This window comes from Hypomesus nipponensis, chromosome 1, assembly GCF_054491055.1.
Source record: "Hypomesus nipponensis isolate SF chromosome 1, ASM5449105v1, whole genome shotgun sequence".
Lineage (NCBI taxonomy): Eukaryota > Metazoa > Chordata > Actinopteri > Osmeriformes > Osmeridae > Hypomesus > Hypomesus nipponensis.
Genome location: NC_140361.1, coordinates 15,746,535 through 15,770,094, shown reverse-complemented (window position 1 = coordinate 15,770,094; position 23,560 = coordinate 15,746,535). Strand labels below are relative to the sequence as shown.

The window sequence follows — 23,560 nt, the reverse complement described above, 5'->3', positions numbered from 1 at the left end:
GGGAGAGAGAGAGAGAGAGAGAGAGAGAAAAAAAAAAATGACGGAAAGAAAGACACCAGATGTTAGGTTCTGGTTCTGAACAGCCAAAACAGACCCAACAGAGGCGTGGATACTACACCACCACCAACCCCCCCCCTCCCCTCCCAAGCCGCCCCATCTCACCCTTCCCTCCTGTGTTCCTGCATGTCAGCTTTCAAAGTAGTTCATAATCACCATTTCCTAAGCCCCACCGAAGACATAATACAGATTTGTAGTGTGGCCTATAACAGGCTATGATGAGTCATCATGTAGAACATGTGTATTATGTACTGGTTTGCTCTGTATCTCAGACATTTCCAATCATGGTCTTGTTAGCTGCAGTCTAGTGATGTTACATTGCTACTTCAACTCAACAACAACAACAACATAAAACTGCAATCAAACCGGAACATAATTGTTACAAATACTGTAGGACAGAAGGTTGGTACAGTATGTCACTTGGTACTCCAGCACAGGTAACCAAACATGTGGATGACATTGACAAGGCTTTGAAGTCTAGCATGTTACCGTAACAGCTATTAACCTCTACACCAATAGGCGCTACTCCAGTGATATTCAAATCCATGTCTTTATCTAGGATATCAAAATCTAATGTCTATGGACTCCTGGGACACATACGATGTAGACACTGCTACCAGTACTGCACACGAAAAACGAATGCTACAGGAAATCGGACCTGGGTCTCCTGTGCACCAGGTTTAAGCTTCTACCAGCAGACCAACAGTCCTGTCTCAGGTAGCATTAGCGTTAGCCACAGCGCTAGCTAGACCACTGAGGTGTCAGCCCTCTCAGACAGTGGCAGCTAATCAGGCACCCCATGCTAATAATAGTCCTTCCTGGTGTAGGAGGTGTGTGTGTCTGATGGGTGGGTAGGGTATGACGGGAGCTGATTTCCATTGGGTTATTAAATCTTCCTCTCTACTTAGCGTAGCGACAGCTAACTCGATCTGACAGCTGTGGTCTAATGGTCTGGCACACACACACACACACTCGCACACACACACACTCGCACGCACACACACCTCAATCAGGTCTACCCTGTAACTATTAATTACCGATCGTGCCCTGCTGCAGGTTTCTCTACTGAGTGTGTGTATGTGCATGTGGGTGTGTGTATATGTGGAGGGGTGGGTGAGTGTAGGTGTGTCTCTGTGTGTGAGAGTGGGGTGTGTACACCATGAGATTAATAATCAAATTGTGTTTTGGACACTTGTAAACAAACCTGTATGTTGTTGTTGTCGACAAATCTAACCATAACCCTTATTTTATAGGTTAGGATATGACTTTCAATTTGAATCGTTGAGCCAGTATCAATCATGTAGTGTGTGTGTGAAGTTTACTTCATGTTCAACTTTTGTTCAACATGTTTAAGTGTTCTTCTCTATGCTGCAGTAGTACTGTATGGGAGACATGATCCATTCTGCTGTTCTTGACCAACACTTATATAAGTGGAGGGCCCATTCTGGGTATAAGTGAGAGAGATGAAGATATACTGATAACGTGTACGTGTCTGACTGTGTGTGTTTGTGTGTCTGACTGTGTGTGTGCGTGTGTGTGTCTGACTATGTGTGTCTGTGAGAAACTCTGTAACAAAGTCTCAGAGGAAGTACAGATCCTTGAGAAAAAGGCCATTACTGCAGCAACACCCAAGGTTTGTCCTACGTGTGTGTGTGTCTCTCTCCCACTCTGTCTCTCTCTCTCACTCGCTCACGTTGACTTTGTCTCCAGGACCACCCTCCCTGCCTCCCTCTCTGTCTCTCGATGTTTGAGATGTGTTCCTAGATTAAACACAAAAGTGTTTCTTCACATCAGACCTGGTCGAATCAATTCTGGATCCCTGTAGTTGTGCTGCCAAGTATCAATTATAACAGCTGTCCTCTGGGATCCAGATTGATCTGGATTAGCCTTGTGTTCAGGGGCGGTGACGGGGGTGTTCGGGGGGGGGGGGGGGTGGGGGGCAGGGGACTGGGGGGCTGTTGCATCGGTATATTATATGTTACCTACAGCACATCGGTGCACAACGATTTATGAGATTCATAGACCCACACACAACCCACACACAAACATGACACAGACGCACACACACACACACACCATCTCCATAGCTCTCAGTAAGTCCTGATTGGTCTGGATGGAACCAGACAGGAAATCCAGGCTGGAACATGGGGGCTTGAGAAGGTTATTCCGGGGGTTACGACAGAGGCTTGGGCTGTGTGTGTGTGTACCTGTGTGCGTGGGTGGGTGTGTGTGTGTTGGGGTGTTGGTGGTACAGAGGATTTATTTAACACGACACACACAGCTCATTTTAACATGGTTGGGGCTGAGTGCCTCTCTGTCATTCCAGACAGCTAATAACCAGACAGACAGGGGGCGGGAGGGGGGTGGGGCGAGGAAGGGTACGGGGATGGAGGGATGGGGCGGGGGCAAGACAGAGAGAGAGAGGGAGGAAGGAGGGGGGGGGGGAGAGATATTGCTTTCTCACTATCCGTCTGTCTCACTCTCTCTCCCCCTTCTGCCAGCTGTTTGGTAAGGGGCGCACCCAGAAGGGGAGGAGGGGGGAGGCAGGGAGGAGGAGAGAGAGGAGGAGGGGGAGGCAGGGAGGAGGAGAGAGAGGAGGAGGGGGAGGCAGGGAGGAGGAGAGAGAGGAGGAGGAGGAGTAGGAGGAGGCGGGGAGGAGGAGAGAGAGGAGGAGGGGAAGGAGGGGGAGGCAGGGAGGAGGAGGAGGAGGAGGAGGAGGAGGAGGAGGAGGAGGAGGAGAGGACGGGGACAACCGCCGAAGTTGGGAGTCTCCATCTCTCCTTGCTGTCTCCTGTGTCGGCGTGGCGATGTGCATGCGGAATAATGGGCTGTAATTTAGCTGCTCGACAGTTTAAACTGTGCACCCCCCCCCCCCCCCCCTCCCACATCCACCCCCCCTCCTACACCCCCACAGCCAGCCCTACATCCACCTGTCCTCCACTCTAGAGCCCCTCTCCTACACGCTCCTCGCATCTCCTCCTCCCCCCTCCTCCACTACCTTCTCCTCCAACGCTCCCCAACCCGACCCTCTCCTTCCTGCGAGAACCAGAACTATGAGAAAACCCTTTGTTGGTGCGCGACCGCGTGCGTGTGCGCGCGTTTACATGCGTTTGCGGCGTGTGCGTGTAACTGAATGTGCTTGTGTGCGGTAACGCACTCAGAGAGTGGACGCATCCGGTGGCACCCCTCACGTTCTCACGCCAACGCCGCGACGGCAGGTTCAGGAGAGCGGCACGCTCTCGCACAAACAGGAGTCAGTCATCCCATCTCTCCCATCTGATTGGCTGATTTCATTAGCTGCGTGCTGTGGATGCAGGGGTATGTGCTGGGACAGAGACTACACCGGGACATGGAGGAAGGTAGTATGTGTGTGTGTGTGTGGTCTGTACCAAAGCCCAGGGTTTTGGGGAAGAGAACTGCCCCTGAGGGCTGTACAAGCAGGTAATTAACCATGCAAACCAGGGGTCGAATCACTTGCTGTGTGTTTTCTCTGCTTCTCCCTCTCTCTCTCCCTCTCTCTCTCTCTCTCTCTCTCTCTCTCTCTCTCTCTCTCTCTCTCTCTCTCTCTCTCTCTCTCTCTCTCTATCTCTGTCTCTCTCTCTTTGTGTGTGTGTGTGTGTCTCCCTCTCTATTAAGCTCAGATTAATGCAGGGGAGATGTAGCCTCAGGCATGTTTGCAGCAACAACCCTTTTAATGGGCTTGACTCAGCCAGCCAGTTCGCGGGAGAACACAGTGGAACCAAGCTGTCGAGCACAGTAAAACATCGTCCAGTCGATAAGTTGAGCAGAGCACAGCACAGTACAGTACAGTACAGTACAGTAGAACGGGACGGGGGAGAAGATTACGACGCACGGACCCACTGCGAGTCCGAACAGAAGAGGGGAGAGGAGAGGGCAGGGGAGAGGAGAGGGGAAGAGAGGAAAACAGAGGAGAAGAGAGGAGTGGATGTGCGTGGTTTTACCTGGCTGGACGTCAATCAGACTTGCTTGTCCTTCTGCGGGGAATAGAACTTTGGGAGGCCTCGTGGTGAGGAGAGCTGGAGAGAGAGGGATAGAGAGAGAAAGAAGAACATTTTAGAGGCTGCTGGTTGGAATGTTTAAAATGAGTTCACTACTGTCAGAGAATTGGACAGATGTTACTGACAGGAAATATATGAAACGGATTGTATATGCTTTACCCTTGCTCTTCACTAATCCCCACTTCATGTGAATAAATCATTAGAATCTTTTATTGATCTGAATGCTGATTCCACAAAGACCAACCCTTTGAATATGGTTGAAAACTAGCCTGACATCATTGTAGACTGACTGTAATATCCCCCCCCCCCACCCCCCCCCCCAAAAAAAAAAAAAAAGATATTTAATGAAATAATTCAAATCCACTATTAATCCGCTTTAAACGTGAGGACTTTGAGTTTCCTGGACGCAAATATGAGCTGAACAAAGCAAGAGCGGTCTGACACACACAAACAGACACACACACACACACACACACAAGCACACACACACACACACACACACACACACAAGCACACGCACACAGGAGTGCTGTGATAATGTCTAAAGTGAGAGTATTAATTACATAAGGCCCTCAGAGAGCTGCTCTACAGGCCTGGTGCTGAGAGGGACAGTTCTGATGAGTTTAGTTAAGAGAGCTGTAATGGATGTCATGTTTTAAACCAGACCTCCTCTCACACACAGGAATGAGCGCACGCACACACACACACACACACACACACACACAGACAGACATGCACATATATGCAGATGTGTGCACACACACGGTTTGCTGCATGAGAGGGTTGCGATGTGTAAAGGCCATGATGAGACAAAGCTTTGTGTCCGTGTGTCTGTATGAGTGTGTGTGTTCTCCACACGTTTACAGCACACACACAACACACTTAACAGTGACGGCATGACACAGGAGTTACAGTAATTGTAAATCCGTGTTCGGTGTTTCAACTCTGGGAAAACATCTTGGAGGCAGTCGCAAGTCATCCCTAACGGAATACCTCAGACGAGATATCCAGAGTCTGCTTGGCTCTGTTTAGCTCTGCCGTAGCTTACTTCACTCTACTCGACTCTGTGCTGTGATATTTGCGATACAACAACTGTATTGCACATGTCCAGCAGTAAAATCTATAGCAGTCCTTGTGTAACCTTTTCTATAAAAAGCAGTGGTTGGTGATTTCCTGTTCTTCTGTTGACTTCTATTGTGTGTGTGTGGTTGGGGGGGGGGGCATCCCTGTTCACCACAAGCACCAAACGCAATGAAGTAGCATTCGGTTCATAGGGAGCAAGAAAGAAAGATACTGTAGAAAGAAAGCAACAGAGAGAGAGAGAGAGAGAGAGAGAGAGAGAGAGAGAGAGAGAGAGAGAGAGAGAGAGAGAGAGGAATGGAGAGAAACAGGGAGAGAGGGAAAGAGAAAGGGAGAGAGATGACGAGGAAATGGTATGTTATGGAAATTCTTATCTCCTTGGCCCCCTACTTAATTTAGTTTCTACATTGTGTGCAAGAGGAGGAAGAGGGAAGGGGGAGAGAGGGAGGGGAGGGAGAGAGGGAGGGGAGGGAGGGAGAGAGAGAGGGAGGGGAGGGAGGGAGAGAGGGAGGGAGGGGAGAGAGAAATGGAGGGAGAGAGGGAGGGGAGGGAGAGAGGGGAGAGAGAGATGGAGGGAGAGAGGGAGGGAGAGAGGGGGGGGAGGGAGAGAGGGATTGGGGGGGGGGATGGGGGGAGAGAGATAGGCTGCCTTCTCAGATAAAAGGGTTCAACAGTAGGGAGCTGCAGAGGGAGAACTGTTATTGATTAAATAGTTCTACCTGAAACCATCAAGTGTCTTCAAAATGGTTTTACCAAGGGTTCCCCTGAAGCTAAATTGGGCCTAACTACCACCATTTTTATTGAGAGAGGAGGGAGGGAGAGAGTAGGTGAAGAGGTGGAGGGTTCAATGCAAAACGGGAGAGAGGGTGGAAGGGAGGAGTGAGATTCAGAGAGGGAGGGAGCAGGGAAAGGAGGGAAGGAGGGAAGGAGGGAAGTGTGTAGCGGGAGATGGACCCTCATCTGTCTTTGGAGGGCAGAGCAGCAGCTTTACCATGCAAATGAAAGCTATCATTCATGTCAAGCAGGAGCAGAAGGGATAGGGCAGAGTCCCCTCACACACACACGCCCCTCACACACACACACACACACTCACACACACCCCTCACACACACGCCCCTCACACACACACACACCCCTCACACACACACCCCTCACACACACACACTCACACACACCCCTCACACACACACTCAAAAACGCCCCCCACACACACGCACGCACGCCCCTCACACACACACCCCTCACACAAACACACACACACACCTCCCTCACACACACACGCCCCTCACAAACTCAAACACACCCCTCACGCACACACAAACGCCCCTCACACACACACACACTCAAACACATCCCCCTCACACACACACCAACTCTTCACACACATATACTCACCCCTTACACAGGCACACACACACATTTACGTAACACGCACACTCCGTATCCTCCCAAAGGGAGGATGGACTCCCAGTCCCACCGCCCCCGCCACCCTGCCCACCTTCACCCCCCAACCCCCTCTCTGGACATCCAGGGCTTCAGTGGTGCCACTGTGGTCGGACGCCTATCTCCACCACCACCTTGCTCCCGACACACACCCAAGCACACGCACGCGCGCACACACACTTAGACGCCCATTTTCACACACTCACACACACCTCTGGCCCCGATGGCGCGCTCCTCTGGGCGAGTCACAGAGATAACATACACTCGGACACAGCATTAGCATACTGTGCTGCCATGATTAGGTCCTATTAAGTCTCTTCAAAGGGACACTTCAACACAGAGGGCCCAGGGAGGGGGGTGTGTGTGTGTGTGTGTGTGTGTGTGTGCAAGTGCGTGTTTAGGAGGAATGTGGAGCGACACAGTGAACTCTCCATCCTCTTCCCCTTCGGCAGCATGCGCACTTCTCATCTGCAAATTAGTATTCTGCTGCAAAACTTAAAAGAAATCAAACCCTCGAGATTTTTGGTGTGTGTGTGTGTGTGTGTGAATGTGAGTGCGCGCCAGTGTGTGTGAGTGTGCGTACATGGGTGTGTGTACGGGCGTGGGTATGTGTGCGTGTGCACATGTGGGTGTGATCTAAGTCCGTCTATCAAGTTGTTGTTGTGTTTACATGTGAAAGAGAGCAGGGAAAAGCCCATTAAAGGAAACTCATATTCACTCATTTTATGGTCTTTAAGATCTGAGTAATAATTTTCCGCCTGGTTGCATCAGTTATCCATGTGTTCCTGTGTTGCAGGCTGCAGTATGCAGGCGCTTTGTATGTGAGTGTGTGTGCATGTATGAATTGCGTGTGTCAGTCTGTGTGTGTACGTGGGAATGTGTGAACTGGGTGTGTGCCTGTGTGAGTCTGTGTGTGTGGTGTGATGTGTGTGTGTGTCCGCGTGTAAGTGTATAAGTGTGTGTGTATACTCTGCCCTGACGATGCAGAGTTTATGTCCTCTAAATGGGCTCTGAGTAAAAATGTCATTGGCAGTAACACTTCAGAAGAGGGTGCAAAATGTTTCTCACCGGTACCCAACTAATGGCAGCACACAGTGTGCGTGTACGTCTATGTGTGTGTATGTGTGTGTGTGTGTGCCGGTTGCCAGAATGGCTAGCCCAGGGAGTAAGTGGTCCAACATAAAATGACACTCAAAACAGCCAGCGAGTCAGCCAGCCAGCCAGTCTGCCAACAAGCTAGCCAGCCAACCAGCTAGTTTGTGTGAGTGTATTCGTGTGAGTGACAGTAAAATTAGGCTTTTATGTGAGTGTGTGTTCTGTGGACACTCTGGTGAGCAGGTCTGTGTAGCTGCTGCGACAGGAGAGCAGAGTAACACACTCCATTCTCAAACTGAGCTCATCTGACTTACAAATACCACAGTAAGGTCTACAGCCCATCTCACTGCTTCATCTTTCACCTCTGTCTGCCCGTCGTTTTATCTTGCTCTCTCTCTCTCTCTCTCTCTCTCTCTCTCTTTCTCACTTACTCACTCTCTGTCTACCACTCTCTGTCCCGCTCGTACTCACTTTTCTCCATCTCTCGCTCTCTTTCTCTCTTTTTCTCTCTCTCATTCCTCTCATTCTTGATGCCCGTATCTCGCTCTCTCTTTCTTTCTGCTGATTAGGTAAACACCTAGTTGTCTAAAAGCTTTCACCTGCTCCTGTCCTTTGTGTGACCCCAGCTCTACTCAGGCTCGTTCTCTTTCCTTTTCTCTCTCTCTTTCTCTATCTCTCCCCTTCTCTGTTTCTCCCATGTGTTCATTAGCCGCTGGCGCTAGTTAGCTCACCTGTCCCTGTCGCTCCAGCTCGTCTGGTAGCTGTGGACCGAGGAACATGGCTCATCTGGGCAACGACCAACCCTAGCCCTGACCCTAACTCTCTGCACAAACGGAGAGCTATAAGAGGGCAGACAAATGGATCAGGAGAGTGAGGTATAGAAAGAAAGAAAAAGGTTTGGAGAGAGATCTAGAAAGAGGCAGAGTAGAGAGATAGAAAGAGGAGAGAGAGAGAGAGAGAGAGAGAGAGAGAGAGGGGAGAGAGAGAGAGAAAGATAGGAGGGGGAAGGTGTGTAGAGACACAGCTCTAAATAGAGAAAGAGAGGTAGAGGAAGGAGAAAAAATATTGTCTGTCTGTTTATTATATTTCCTCCAGTATCAAAACAGCCCACTTCTGTGTGTGTGTGTGTGGGGGGGTGTGTCTATAGACAGAAGCCACCCTGTCTGACCTCTCGCTCACCCCATCATCAAAACCTAACTGGGGATCTAGCTCACAACCTAACATCCTCTCAGTCAGATCAGACTTCCTGTCTGTCGTGAGTTCAGACTAACTCTGAGGGTGGCACTGAAGAGAATGAAGATGGAGGCCGACTCGTAGTCAGGCGTTTCTCCTTCCTTTCAAACAAGTTTCTGATGTCGAGGGGTTTCAGGCTGCAGTCAAGGTGCGATGCTGAGCATAGGGGGGTTGCCATGGAGACAGTCCCCTTGGCAGCGTTCCGTGTGGGTTCTAGAAGCGGCACGGCTGAAACAGAGGAGGTGTGATGCTGGAGCCTGAGGCCTGCTGGGTAATTAGTTAAACCTCCACTGGAGACACCCCCCCCCCCCCCTCTTTCTCTCCCAACTGGGCACCTGGACTAAGCTGGGCTGTAGGGGATGTGTGTGTGTGTGTGTGTGTGTGTGGTGTGTGTGAGAGTATGTATAATAGAGAATGAGGCTATGCGATGCATGTTGTAGCTCTGCTGCAGCTCTGAGCACTCCCCTCCAGACCATATTACACGTACAGACCATAGCGTTTCTCAGAATTGCTCAACCTAATTCTCTGAACAAAAATGCTCTGTTCAAAAGCCCATTTGTTGAATCAATCAAAACCTTGAACAAGTTCATCTGGTTAGATAGACAGACACCATTTACAATTCCAATCCACTCAAAACTCTGCAAAACTATAAACTCACTAAAATACATGTTGCAGTTTACTGTTATGGTCTTGTGTTCGAATAATAGTAAACACATTTATTTTCTGTAACTAACACTGGGAACTTTGTTCAAAACGTTTTTGATGTAGTGTCTAATGAATGCTCTGTCGTGTTTATTACAGTTTTTCTCAATTACTAAGACTCATTTCTTGAATGTGTACTGTGTTTTCTCCAAACTCAATCTTCAAGCTTACAGTGTTTTGCCAAACCCTTGACTTTTGACCCAAAATCAAACACTGTAGTCAAAACCATATTATCTGTCGTAGAAACCAAACTTTGCATTCAAAATACACACAAAGGCCTAAAAAGAATAAACCTTCTGAATACCCTTTACCAGTGGCGGATCTACAACATTTTACACGGGGTGGCAAAGGGGGGGCAAGAGTTCTTGGCAGGGTGGCATGGGTAAATGGTATGTGGGAATCCCTATATGTGAATGGTTTTTCCAAAACAACACCAACTTTCAGCACGGGAGTGTAAAGTGCCCAAACCAGCCCACCCCCACCAGGGCTGAGCCATATGTTGAACATTCGGAGCCTAACCCGAACTTAGGACCTACGTGCTGTTGATGTTATTTGAAATCAGAACTTCACAGTAATGCGAGCGCGCATGGCGTTCGAGCTAATTTTTTTGCATTCATTTCAGTGCAAAATCGTTCTTTTAAAGATTCAGGGCTTTTGAAAAAACATATTTTTCCCACCCTTGCAGGAACCTAGATTTATGAAGTGGCAGATCTGTCTTTTTTTACCTGGCTTTTTCAGTTCCTCTTGGCATATTTTTCCCGTCCATTTTATTATTTTTGCATCTTCATCTTGCTTACTCCCTCCACAACAACAAATGACGGTTTAGGGTTGTCTGCATGGCAACAACCTTGGTACACACACTTGTGTTTGAGAAAGAGAGCATGCGCGACAACTGAAAACTGCACTTTTTAATGCACGTTTCATGCGTTTATTTAAATAAAAACCTAGTGTACCTTATTAGCTTACTTATCAGTCACATAGTAGTTAACAAACTTAATACATATCGTTTTATTCGGTGTGTGAAAAAAACAAAGAGAAAGCAGGCGATCTGCTGGTCCAATTTATGAGCGGGCAAAGCAGCCCAGCGGGAATTCTCCCGATGGCCACTCCGGGCCTGAGCCCAGTGTTCAAACGAAACAAAACTGTGCATCTTTTAAAAAGTCAAAGTATAAAAAGCTAAATGAAAATTCAAAGTACAATATTTGTGTCCAAGATGCTGTGGACTACAAGTATAAAACAGCAGACAATACTCTATTAGGCCTACTTATTATAGCCTTATTAAAAACTTATCATTACAGTGCACAAATGGCCCATGATCACCCATCTTTTTTTAGGAAAGCTTAAGGCAACAGTTGTTATGCTTTGCAGCTAACATTTCACAAGCATGTGAGAGTAAGTGGATTTTATAGGGCTGCTTGATCATATAAATTATAGATCTCCCAACTGGCACTGTATTATTGTGTGTTGTACATTTACATTTAGTAGACACCCTTATCCAGAGCAACTTGTACAGGGACATTCCCCCGAGGCAAGTAGGGTAAAGTGCCTTGCCCAAGGACACAACATCATTTTGCGCAGCCGGGAATCAAACTGGCGATCTTCAGATTACTAGCCCGATTCCCTAACCGCTCAGCCACCTGACTCCCTAATGTAAGGTCGGCAAAACAGCCAACATCAGTAAACGTTATGGATACAAACAATAATTTATATTATATATTAAGCTGTTCTTGTCTTTACTAACATCAAAACTGATCAAAGGACAGAGTGCACTTGCAAATGAAGCGATTTGACTTTTGACTAACGTAATAAACTCGCTGTTTGCACTGATGCTGAATCGTCTTTAGCATACATTACATTTATTACCAATGTACATTTAAGTTCAACGTGTGTTTAAACTTCACCTGGGGAAACTGACTTCAACTTCAGAGGCTCAGGGACAGCTCAGTTGCTCCAGTCTTTGCCGGGCTGCAGTGCCACCGCACCGCAGCAGACTCGCTGTGTGCGAGACAGCTCTGCACGTTTGATGCAGGGGCGTAGCTATTTGAGGGGCAGGGGGCTAAGAACACGTTTAAAACAAAACATGTAATTGTTCACTTTCAGTAAATGCATCGTTCAGTTCAATGTTTTGAGAAGCTTGTGGACATAGTGGCGGTTTGTTTTTACAAGTACAGTTTTTGGATCACCAAAGTTAGGGGGGCAGCTGGGGGGGGGAGGCCCCCCTTTGCCCCCCTGTAGATCGGCCCATGACGACATTTGATTTTGAGTAGGTTGTGAAAACAATGACAAACTGTTGCCAGCAGAGTCATGATCAGCCTTGATCCGAGGAGAGGAGATGAAGAGGGGAGGGCATGGGAGGAGAGTAGATGAGAGGACAGGAGAGGAGAGGAGGAGAGAAGAGAGGACGAGAGAAGATGAGAGGACAGGAGAGCAGAAGAGTGTTTACACTAGTTAAGTGCTACAATGAGCCGATGGCCCCCTCGCATCTGATCAATGTCTTTAATGGAGCAGGGGGGTTCTTTTCAGAGGTTATAAAGCCATTGATCGTCTCATTCTCTTGATTTTGATCCCGCCGGCCTCCTCTCACTGAATAGGCAAACAGTTTTGCCGTCTCGTTATCATCTGGGTCAAGTGGCGATCAAAGGAGGGTATCGATTGTCAAAATCATTACTGATGGCAGCCCCAGGTAACCATGGGCCTGCCTGCCTGCCTAACTGCCTTGTCTGCCTGTCTGCCTGTCTGTCTGTCTATCTGTCTGTCTCTCTGCATGTCTGTCTGTCTGCCTCTTGTTTTACGTAACATTTCTGCCCTGTTGTGGGAAACTAGGGTTTGACCGTTAGCCCACCCCCCCCCCCCCCCCGCCCCCCTCAGGGAAGTTAAGAGAGTAAAACCCATTAGCTAAAAGGTACGCAGAGCCAGAGATGCTACTGCTCTCGCTCCAAACGTGGAGTAGGAAATTGAGTGGGGCCCTGAAGGGTTTGAAAGCACCCAGTGGGCCGCGACGGGTTTGAAGGAGAGCCTGAAGCTGTAGAGCTGCAGGGATCCAGCACCTGCACCGTGACAGGGGGAGGACACAGGAGCCCCCTGGGACGTGTTAGTGGACCTGGTGATAGGAGGAATCAGGGCAGCTTTCTGTTTCTGTTATCCACAACTGTCCACCTTCCTCTCTTTGTATCGATAAATCTCTCAAAATCAATGAAATGCTTCAACGTCATTTTGTTGAATTATTTTAAATCTAGTTTTTTTTACACTTGAAATATTGCCAATGCAAACCCGGATTCCCAATAAATCACAAATGATTGGGGATGGCAAAGTGAGATAATGATGTCAAATTATGTAAACAAATACTCTTATCTTTTCTCTCTTTCCATCCAATTTTGATTTCTTCCTAATTAAGATTCTAGTGGGACGCACCCTCATTAACATTCATACATCTCAGAAACGATCTGCGAGTCGTTTTTTGCAAATAAACATGGTTTTCCCAACATTTCCCCAAATACCTAAAGGAGTTCACAAATCTTCCTGAAAGCATCAGATCAGCTTCATTAAAGCTCCACACACAGTCAGACACATTAGTCAGATTTAATAAGACTGCATTTGAGGGTCTGTCTCAGCATTTCAGCCGTGGCTAGGACCGTCCTTATTATACACAGCAAACAAGTAAACAGTCTGGACGTCCAATGAGTTTCATTCATCCCCTAAACAGCTGTACGTGCTTCCCCACTCCCCCTTCCTCTCCCTTCCCCGCCTCTCCCTCCTCCTCATCCCCTTTCTCTCCCCCTCCCTCTCCTCCTCCTCTCCCCCCTCATCCTCCCCGTCCGCCTTCTCTCCTCCTTCTCCCCCCCCTCATCCCTTTTCTCCTCCTCCCTTTCCTCCTCATCTACCACCCCATACTCCTCCTTCTACCCCCCATCCCTCTTCTCCTCCACCCTTTCCTCCTCATCTACCCCCCCATACTCCTCCCCCTCCCTCTCCTCCTCCTCTCCCCCCTCATCCTCCCCATCCGCCTTCTCTCCTCCTTCTCCCCCCCTCATCCCTTTTCTCCTCCTCCCTCTCCTCCTCATCTACCCCCCCCCCCCGCATACGCCTCCTCCTCCCGGCTCCCCGTGTGTGGGGAGCATCAACCCGTCTGCAGTGCTGTGGAGCATCTCTTCATGCCGACTCACAGTGGCTTCCTTATCTAGGAAAACATTAATTCACACACTAGAATAAACCAATCAGGACCCGGGGCCTTGTCTTCACGGCGACGCACACTTTACCTTTTGCACACATTCATCTGGAGAGCTCCCTGATAACCATGACGATGTCGGCGGGGAGGGAAGCCGAATACGGAAGGCAATGTTTTTACATTCAGCTGCACACTTTGTCATTCTAATGGTTTCAGAACTCTGCTAACATCTTTTCTCCATGACTGGATGGAACCAACGGGCTGAAAAATGTCCTACAGAGAGAGTATGTGTGTGTTTGTATAATGTGTGTATAATGTGTGTGTGTGTGTGTGTGAAGCAGTGGAGGAGAGAAATGCGCGAGGCAGAGAGCGGAGCGAGGCTAGGCAGAGCAGACCGTAATCATCTCTCCCATCATATGTTCTCTAACGGAAAACACATCATCAACAGCGCATCCTGAGAGAAAGAGAAAACTTCCACCCATCACCCAGAGCAGGGGAGAGGCTGGGGGAAGATGAAGACTTTAGGAGGCCGGGGAATGGAGAAGTCGGGGGCTGATGTTTGGAAAGGGTAGGAGGTTAGGGCCTGGAGGTTGGAGGCTGAGGGCTTTGGGGCTGAAAGAGGCTGCAGACAAGGGGCTGGGGCAGATGCACATGCTTGGACTGCCTAAGTGGAAAAAACGATACTAAATTACATTTTGATATATGAAATGATTCATTATATTTCTCGTTTTCTATGGAATTCAAGGGTACTCACAGTAAGATGCACATTCACATCACATCCTTCACCACTACAGTGTACTGTATCATGTTCTAGAGACCTACTCCTGTGTATCATTGTCTTGACCTACTCCAGGGTATGCATCATGGGTATTGTTTCAAACTAAGAACCCTTCTTCTCATGCATTCCCTTCATTCTGAATAGAGAGCCTGACGCCTTTACAGGGTTAGAGGCACCTTGGTGGAAATCAACTCAGTATACAAGTCTTCTGGCCTTGAAAGATTTCCTGGTGTGCTCCAAGTCGGTTTCTCCTGGAAGTGACACACACACACACCCTGATGCACACGGGCACACATGCACATGGACACACACCCTCATCCACACACTTCCACACACACACACACACACACACACACACACTAGGACCTAGTTCTAAGCTGACTATACCACAGAGAGAAAGGTCAGGGGTGAACGGGCCTCTGTTCCAGCTGGGGATATCTGTGTGAGACTGAGTGGAGAGGAGGAGATCTCCAACCACACACACACACGCACTCATATGTTTGAGTTCAATTGTCTGTGAAGTGGCTGATGTTCAGTGTCTGGGTCTGATCATGAGGGTGAGTGTGTGTCTGTATGAATGCATTTGTGCCTCTGTGTGTGTTTGCGTCAATTTGTCTGACTGTGCTTTTGTGTGTGCTTGCGTGCGCTTCAGTGTGTGTGTGTGTGTGTGTGTGTGTGTGTGTGGCAAGGGGGAGGTTGATGCACTGCACTGTTGGTGGTTTACAAACAAAGACATCACAAACATGGCTCTGACGGCTTGGATGCAGATCAAGGCTGAGTGTCCTCAGCTGGTGTGTGTGTGTGTGTGTGTGTGCGCGTGTGTGTGTAACAGATGGGAGGCCACAGCAGGGGTCTCTACCTCTGTTGAGGAGCTGTACAAAATGGCTTCGTTTAGAGAAGAGAAGCAGACTTGGTCTGAAGCCACGTCCCCTATGGAGGAATCCACTACACGGCCCCCCACAGCGACAGCACTGTGGGTGTGTGTGTGTGTGGTGCGAGTGCGCCAGGTGCCAGTATTCCAAAGCTGCTCCTCTTCTTCCTCCCAGAAGAGTTGCTCCTGGTTGCGGTGACAATGCGGTTAGCGAGCGGTTTGCGGTGACGGCATCACGGGCGGCGTTTGGGACATCGGACGCTAATCCACCCGTGTTAACACGTGAATCATGAGCCGGCTCTGATCACGACGCATCAACAGGAAGGGTGCTATTACAACACCGGACTGGGACTATACATCAATGTTTTCGCTCTCAACCAACACACACACACACACAGCCGGAGGGGGTGGGAGTGGGGGCGTGTGTGTGTGATAGATACTGTTACCTTGTGTTTTGGCAGCCATCTCGATCCTCATTACATTACACCGTGTCTGTGAACTCCGTCTTTCTGCCTGGCTACAGCTAGGACCCACACACACGTAAACACACATACGCGCACACACACACTCTTTTGTCTTTGCAAGACACGCGCAGGATTTAAACAAACGGCCCCTCCGGAGCAGGGCTGGATGCCTCTGTGTGTGTCTCTGTAGGTGTGACACACACACACACACACACGCTTGTCCACTCCAGCATACACACACCACCATTGGGCTCCACAGTTAACTTGGCCCGGTCTTTAACACCCTGGCCTGCTGTATACATAAATACAGAACACTAATACATATACAAACACCCATTATACATACATATATATATATATTATATATATATATAATATATATATATGTGTACATATAATATCATCATATATACATATGCCAAGGACTTGCACTGATCATTTTACACTATCTTGCCCGATTTAATTTATATTTTATATTTATATCTATTTTATATCTAGATTGTTTAGCTCTTTAGTATATTGTTTGGATCTTTAGGACATTTTTAGCTCTTTAGTATTAAACTTTAGTATTATTTTATTACCAGTAATACTTTCTGCTTTTTCTACAAAAAATATTAATAATTAATAATATGTTCATGGTATGCACCTTCCTGCCACAGTAAATTCTGTGTTTGTGTTTACTTACATGGCAATAAAAACCCATTCTGATTCAGATTCTGATCATAACCCTTTCCACCTGGGTATCACAGCGGAAGCTGACTGTTAGTAGACTAGCCTGACTGATGCGACTGGTTGGGGAGAGAGAGACATAAAGAAAGAGAGAGAGAGACAGAAAAAGAGAGAGGCAAAAAGAGAGATGGATAGAAAGAGGAGAGAGGACAGACGGATCAAGAGGAAAGCATGGAGAAGGATAGATTCTGAATGGTGATGAGAGAAAGGAAGAAAGAGATGAGAGATTCAGGGAACGATAATGAGAGACAGAAAGAGAGAGATGCCGTCAAAAAAAAACAAGGGAGGATGAGAGGGAAAAAGGAGGTGAAGAGAGGAGAATGGGTGAGAAGTGGGATGCTGAGAAAGTCGGCAAAGTTTTCACTGTTGAGCCAACAGGAGAAGCAGACATTAACCTCATCTCATTAATACTTGGAGAATGAAAGCGGTATGATTGTGGATGATTAAAGATGAGTAGCTCTGCTCTTGTCCCAGAGCCTGACGATGAGTGATGAGGAAGCTCTGGATCCATTAGCCAGGTCTTATCAGTTCCCAACAGCTACTGTACTGGACAGGAAGTCACTCTCAGCCTGGGACAGTCCTGGTTGGCTAGCTTATCTCATCACAACTCTACAGTACATTTATACCAGTACAGTAGGCCTTTACTGCACATTGCACAATTTTTGCACTTACATCTTATTTTACATTTTTATATTTAACTTTTTACATTGTATAGTATTGGCTAGAATAATTTAGATACTGTTGTTAATTTTCTACTTTTTATATTTTCTACATTTTATATTTCAAAGTACATGTTTACCGTATGCACCTTCCTGCCATAGTTAATTCCTTGTTTGTGCAAAGTTACTTGGTGAATGAAGCTGATTCTGATTTTGTACACTAGGAGCTTGTCTTAAAGTTAAGATGAAGGCTTAATGAACTCAGGTGCAAATGAGTTTGTTACCAGGCTACACGCCAATGAAAGCGAATTGTAAAAACACACACTACTAATGCACACACACACAGTCACACCCACGAACACAAGACAAGCCTACTAAGCGCTGTTCACCTCCAGACATTGCATGATAGTGCATATCACATGTTGACAGTATTGTTTTCAGTAATTATATAAGTGAACTCCTTACCCTCTAACTGCCCTCCAGACCAATAAACAAACAAAGAACACACACAGACACAGACACAAACAGACACACACAGCCCCCCGCTGGGCTCCAGAACTAACTTGGCCTGGTCTCTAAAACCCTGGCCTGCTGTATACATGAATACAGAACATCTTATATATACAAAAACACACATTCACACACACCAGTGCTATATATATACACACACACACACACACACTCACACACACACACACACACACACACACACACACACACACACACACACACACACACACACACACACACACACACACACACAAGCACACATGCCTCTGTTGCTTGGCATTGACAACATTGTACCCCATGTATGTGGAACCATCACACTACCCAGACAAATACATATATATGAATCCCAACTACCTGCAGACCCCCCGCCATGCACACACACACAAACACACTCAGAAGCACACACACCTCTGTTGCTTGTCATTGACCACATTGTACCCCATTTATGTGGAACATAGGCGATGTCACTTTGACCAAACCAAAAGTATCTCTCTTTATTCCTTTCTCTCACTTTCTCTCTCCCCTTCTCTCTCTCCCCCTCTACTTTCTCTCATTCCCTACCTTTTCATCTCAACCTCCCTCCCTCCCTCCCTCCCTCCCTCCCTCCCTCCCTCCCCCCTCCCTCCCTCCCTCCCTCCCTCCCTCCCTCCCTCCCTCCCTCCCTCCCTCCCTCCCTCCCTCCCTCCCTCCCTCCCTCCCTCCCTCCCTCCCTCCCTCCCTCCCTCCCTCCCTCCCTCCCTCCCTCCCTCCCTCCCTCCTTGTAGTAAGGTGCCGTTGTGCTGGGGAGCTCCTGTAGCAGCAGATTCAATATTCTGCTGTATTGACTGAGTGTCCGCTCTTCTCAAGAGCAGCTGAGTTGGCACTAAGGCAGCTTTATGGACCTGTCACCAGGACGCCACAAACACACACACACACACACACACAGCCTAGGGCTCTTGTATATTTCGCAATCCCCATATTGAATCTCGGTATCTGATGTGTGGCAGCACCTCAGGGCACACTCTGTATCTGTAGATACACATGCTGATCAATGTTGGAGTTTAGCACACGCCCACACACACACACACACACACACACACCCAGACGTGTCATGAGCACAGCTGGAGAAGTCTCCCCCACCTCAGGCTGTCAACTGACAGGTATACAAAGACAAACATGCACACATAGAAAGGTGAACAGACACACACACACACGCACACGCACAAACAAACATTTTCAAAGCTAACCCTGGTACAGATAAGCGGGTAAAAGCCGCATAAAAATAACATCAATTGTCTCAGTTGCCGGCTTGTCTGTCTGAATGCCATGCTTATAATGAGACCCCAGGAGAATAGGTGGGCAGGCCAATAGAAGAGGTGGCAGCTTGAATCTCTCACACACACACTTACAAACACACACACACACACACACACACGACTCTGCCTGCCCTACAGATCAGGTGGGCATATGGCATCCTGCTCCTGACTGACGTGGGTCACCTCCAACAGACGAACCTGCACACACTCACAAGTGTGTGTGTGTGTGTGTGTGTTTGATTGAGGCAGCCTTATACCATGTTATGAGACAGAGCCGACTCTCTTTGGGTGATGTGATATGCTGCGTGCTAGGGACAACAGCTAGGAAGAGAGAGGAGGAGGTGGAGGGAGAGGACGAGGGGGGAAGAGGAACAAGGGAGGAGAGAAGGAGAGGGGGACGCTCCTGTATGAAAAGGTAGGAACAGGAGGAGGACACGGATTCAGAGTTTGGCATTTGAAATGCAGATGCTCTGCTGCTCCGTTGTGATGAAATACCGTTGAACAGATTTGCCATTTGGAGAGGGACAGGGGAGGGGGGCAGAGAGAGAAAGAGACACAACTACCATTGTATTTATAGTGCAGAGGACCAAACTGTAGAATATATCCATGATGAGTGAAAACAAATTATTTTAGTGCATACAGACAGACACAGACCGACCCAGACAGACACAGGGAGGGAGGGAGGGAGGGAGGGAGGGAGGGAGGGAGGGAGGGAGGGAGGGAGGGAGGGAGAGACAGAGAGAGAGAGAGAGAGGGAGGGAGACAGAGAGAGAGAGAGAGAGAGAGAGAGAGAGAGAGAGAGAGAGAGAGAGAGAGAGAGAGAGAGAGAGAGAGAGAGAGACAGAGAGAGAGAGAGAGAGAGAGAGAGAGAGAGAGAGAGAGAGAGAGAGACAGAGACAGAGAGAGAGAGAGAGAGAGAGAGGGGGAGGGAGGGACATCCTCCCCTGTCCAGATGAGTCCACTGACTGTGGCAGGAGAAAGATGATTATCATGGTCCTAGAGGGATAGGCCAGAGTAGCCAAACACAGAGAGACAGCCAGCAGACTCGGTCATTGGCATGAACTGTACGAATGCATGTGGATGACCTTGACATGAGGTTCAGATGAGGGCTTGGAGAAGTCTGGTGGTGACCAGGGACTGGCCATGACTTACCCAGGTTAAACAATGGTTTGGAAAATAGATTTCACAGCTCAGAAACAGAATAAATAACTACCGGACTTTAAAGACTTATTTACAATCCAATACACACATAGGGGACAGATACACACACATACAAAGCAAACACAGACAGAGTACACACACACACATGCATGCACTTCCATAGACTCTCCCAGTGAATTATGAGAAGAGATTTTCTTGCAGCCATGTTGAAAGCCCATTAGAGATTTTTAATGGAGGTCAGTCCTCAGAGCTATGTGGATTGTTCCCTCTACACGACACCGTAACCGAGGTTACGAGTGGTAATTAAGTAATAATATTTTCAATAATTGTGTAAATTAAAAGATATAAAGGGCCCGGGTGGATTGGCAAATTAGACCGACAATTAACTCAGTTTGCCCTGAAGGACTATTATCACTGAAAAGAGAGGAAAGAGGGATGAGAACAGAAGATGAAGATTAGAGAAAAGAAGAGAAGAGTAGAGAGAAAGGAATGGGGAAAAGACAGAGATGGGGTGAAACTATAATAAAGAGGAGGAGAGAGGAGAAGTGAGAACAGGGATGACTAAATTGATAGTTCTGGTCATCATCTCCAGACCTGAGTGGAGAGGATGGCTGAAGATGAGATGGACGAGCAGAGCACAAGGGAAGCGGATTGGACACGGATTTTCGAGGCGCTCACCCACAATCGGAAAAGACGATTGCTCGACGTCTCTGCCATGTCACAACCAACTGCAAATCCTCTTGCCACATGAACTCCGACCCTTCATTTTCGAAAGCCCCCAAAAACATTGAGCGTTTAGTCTACATTCAAATATTCAACATGTATTAAATACTTCGCAAAAGAGTGAGATCTTAACACACATACTGTACAGAACATCCCCTTTTCCTCTGAACAGAACGAATGAGACTGAGTCTGGGAGGCATGGTTTCTCTTTGTGCATCAGTAGATGTTCAGATTGTGGAGGTTTTCCAATTTCCTTTCTTTAGAGGCTTTTCTCATACCCAAACTCCACACATTAAACAAAGCTTTTGGGGTTTTTAATAACACGAGAGTGGTTCTCTGCTAAGTCTGATAATTGAATCGGGGGTGGTGGTGGTGGTGGGGGGGGGTCTCTACGGAGAGTTACGCCAGACATCCGTCTACCCATATGCTGTCCTCCCACCGCTGTCTTATTCCCCTTCTCTGCCCTCCTCTCCTCTCCTCCTCCATGGTCCACCTCCACATGGAGGGAACACCTCAACCACAGAGCAGACGTCGGCCATCCTTCTGCAGTCTCCCTGCCACCTCAAACACACGCACACACACACAGACACACACGCACACACGTACACACACACAGACACACATTCACATGCATAAAAAAAACACGCCGCACGCACACACACACCGCACACAACGTTTTCAACCACTCTGCTTATTGTCATGCTCCAATAGGAGGAAATGACATTTCCGCCTTTGAACCAGACAAGCATTTGTGTGTATGCGTGTGTGTGTGCGCGCGAGCGTGTCTTCATGTTTATCTTTCATGTGAATGTTTGTTCTATAGCGCACGCCCACTCTCTCTTTTCCTTGACACACATCGTGGTGGTACGGTGGCCATGGTAACTGATAGGAAAATACTTTTGAATAAATGGTCTATATACTGTATGTCTGTGTGTATGTGTGCGTATGTGTGTGTGTATGTGTGCGTGTGTGCGTGCCCTGTGCTACGACGGCGAGAGGACACAAGCTGTGTCCTTGATGACATTATCTCCTCGCCGTCTAATTAAGGAATAACAGCATTACTGAACGAACGCGCGGCCACACCCAAGACGACTCGCCGACAAGGCTCAACAGAGCAGATGCCTTCAAAGGCTTCTGCCCAGTGACGAGACAAATACAACACGCGTCTATTTGTCTTTCGCTAACGGTTCTTAAGGATCATCTCTTTCACTCCTCCCCGCAAGCTCCTCTCAGTCACGTCTGGGTTTTGGGCGGCTTACAGATCAGGCCTGAAGGTCAACACAGTCCTGTCCAGTCCTCTGGTACCACTACCCCCTCCCCAGAACACGGGTGTCATTTGGGTTTGCAGAAACGTCAGCTACATCCCTGTGTCTTCCCCGGCCTTAATGGAACTGTAAACATCGCAGGCTGTCTTGTGTAAATGTTAACGAGCTCTAAGATAGCTACATCACTCCAGTGTCCCCCCACACTCCCGCCGTAACCAAATACGTGGGCGTGCACGCACGCAGACGCGCACACACTTTGTCGTGCTGGAGTGCAGCTGTGGTTTGACATACAGCCACTCTGACAGCTGAGTGTTTGGGACGGCAGAGAGAGAGAATGTCAGACACCTGTTTGATGGTACTGACTTTACGTGACGGGGAAATAAAATGGAGGGAGGCTGAGTGGCCTTGTCTTTCAATTTCACACGCGCAAACACGCGCGCGCACACACGCTGAGTGGATGAGTGAATGTGTCTTTTTTTCTCCTGTCACATCTTCACGTTCATTGATCTTTTCTGCTCATCTTCATCGACACATCAGCTGCTGTTCAATGGTACAGCTGTTCTGTACTGTCACACACACACACACACACACAAACTGGAAGACCCACCCGCATGCAAACACGCACACACACACAGACACACCTACACAATGGACCAGTGTACAATAGCAATGAGAAACCCATTCACCAGAGAACGAGGCAGGTAAGTAGTTACAGCCAGTCTATGTGGAACTTCAGGGGTTGATAGCAGCACACAGGCCTTTTCTGCCTGGAATAAAAACAATAACATTATCTTATAGATAGATACCTTTGCTATCAGCATCCGTCATATGCTGCTATCTAGAGTTGTGGCGTTGAGCGCTACTTTAGAGTGAATTTTTTGGGGGTTTATTTATTTGGATCTCTATCTGTACCTCTCGCTTTCTATACAGTCTCCAGATCCAGTTTATCCCGGTTTTTACACCACCTTCCTACCCTCATCCCAGGGTGCTAGCATAGTTGTTAGCCATTTTGCTCTGCGATGAGGCCCTTTTTACTCGAGGTTTGGCTAAAGGTGAGGGGATGGCTGGTGCTGGTTCATTGCTGGGGGAACCTGGAGGTGTCTGTGTGAGTCAGGTATCTGAGAGGCAGGGAGGAGAACAGCCCTGCTGGGGGGTGGGTCCGAAGGTCGGCACCCGGCCTGGATCCCTCCACGGTGGTCAGTGACCGAGCCATTCACTGCTGACTCCCCACTTTGATGTGGTTTCAGGATAGCGGTTGGAAACGAGCAGTTACCCCAGCTGACCATGCCTGTGGATCTTCAGTCAGCCAAT

The 23,560-nt window shown here is 48.2% G+C and overlaps 1 protein-coding gene across 1 annotated transcript in view; it reads right to left on the bottom strand.

The window, feature by feature from the left end:
* Nucleotides 1-23,560, bottom strand: part of il1rapl2 (interleukin 1 receptor accessory protein-like 2) — a 146,863-nt gene that overhangs the window by 26,092 nt on the left and 97,211 nt on the right. The window contains exon 5 of the mRNA XM_084699179.1: nt 4,020-4,094. Within this exon, the coding sequence (XP_084555305.1) occupies nt 4,020-4,094 (75 nt within the window). The remainder of the gene's footprint in view (nt 1-4,019; nt 4,095-23,560) is intronic.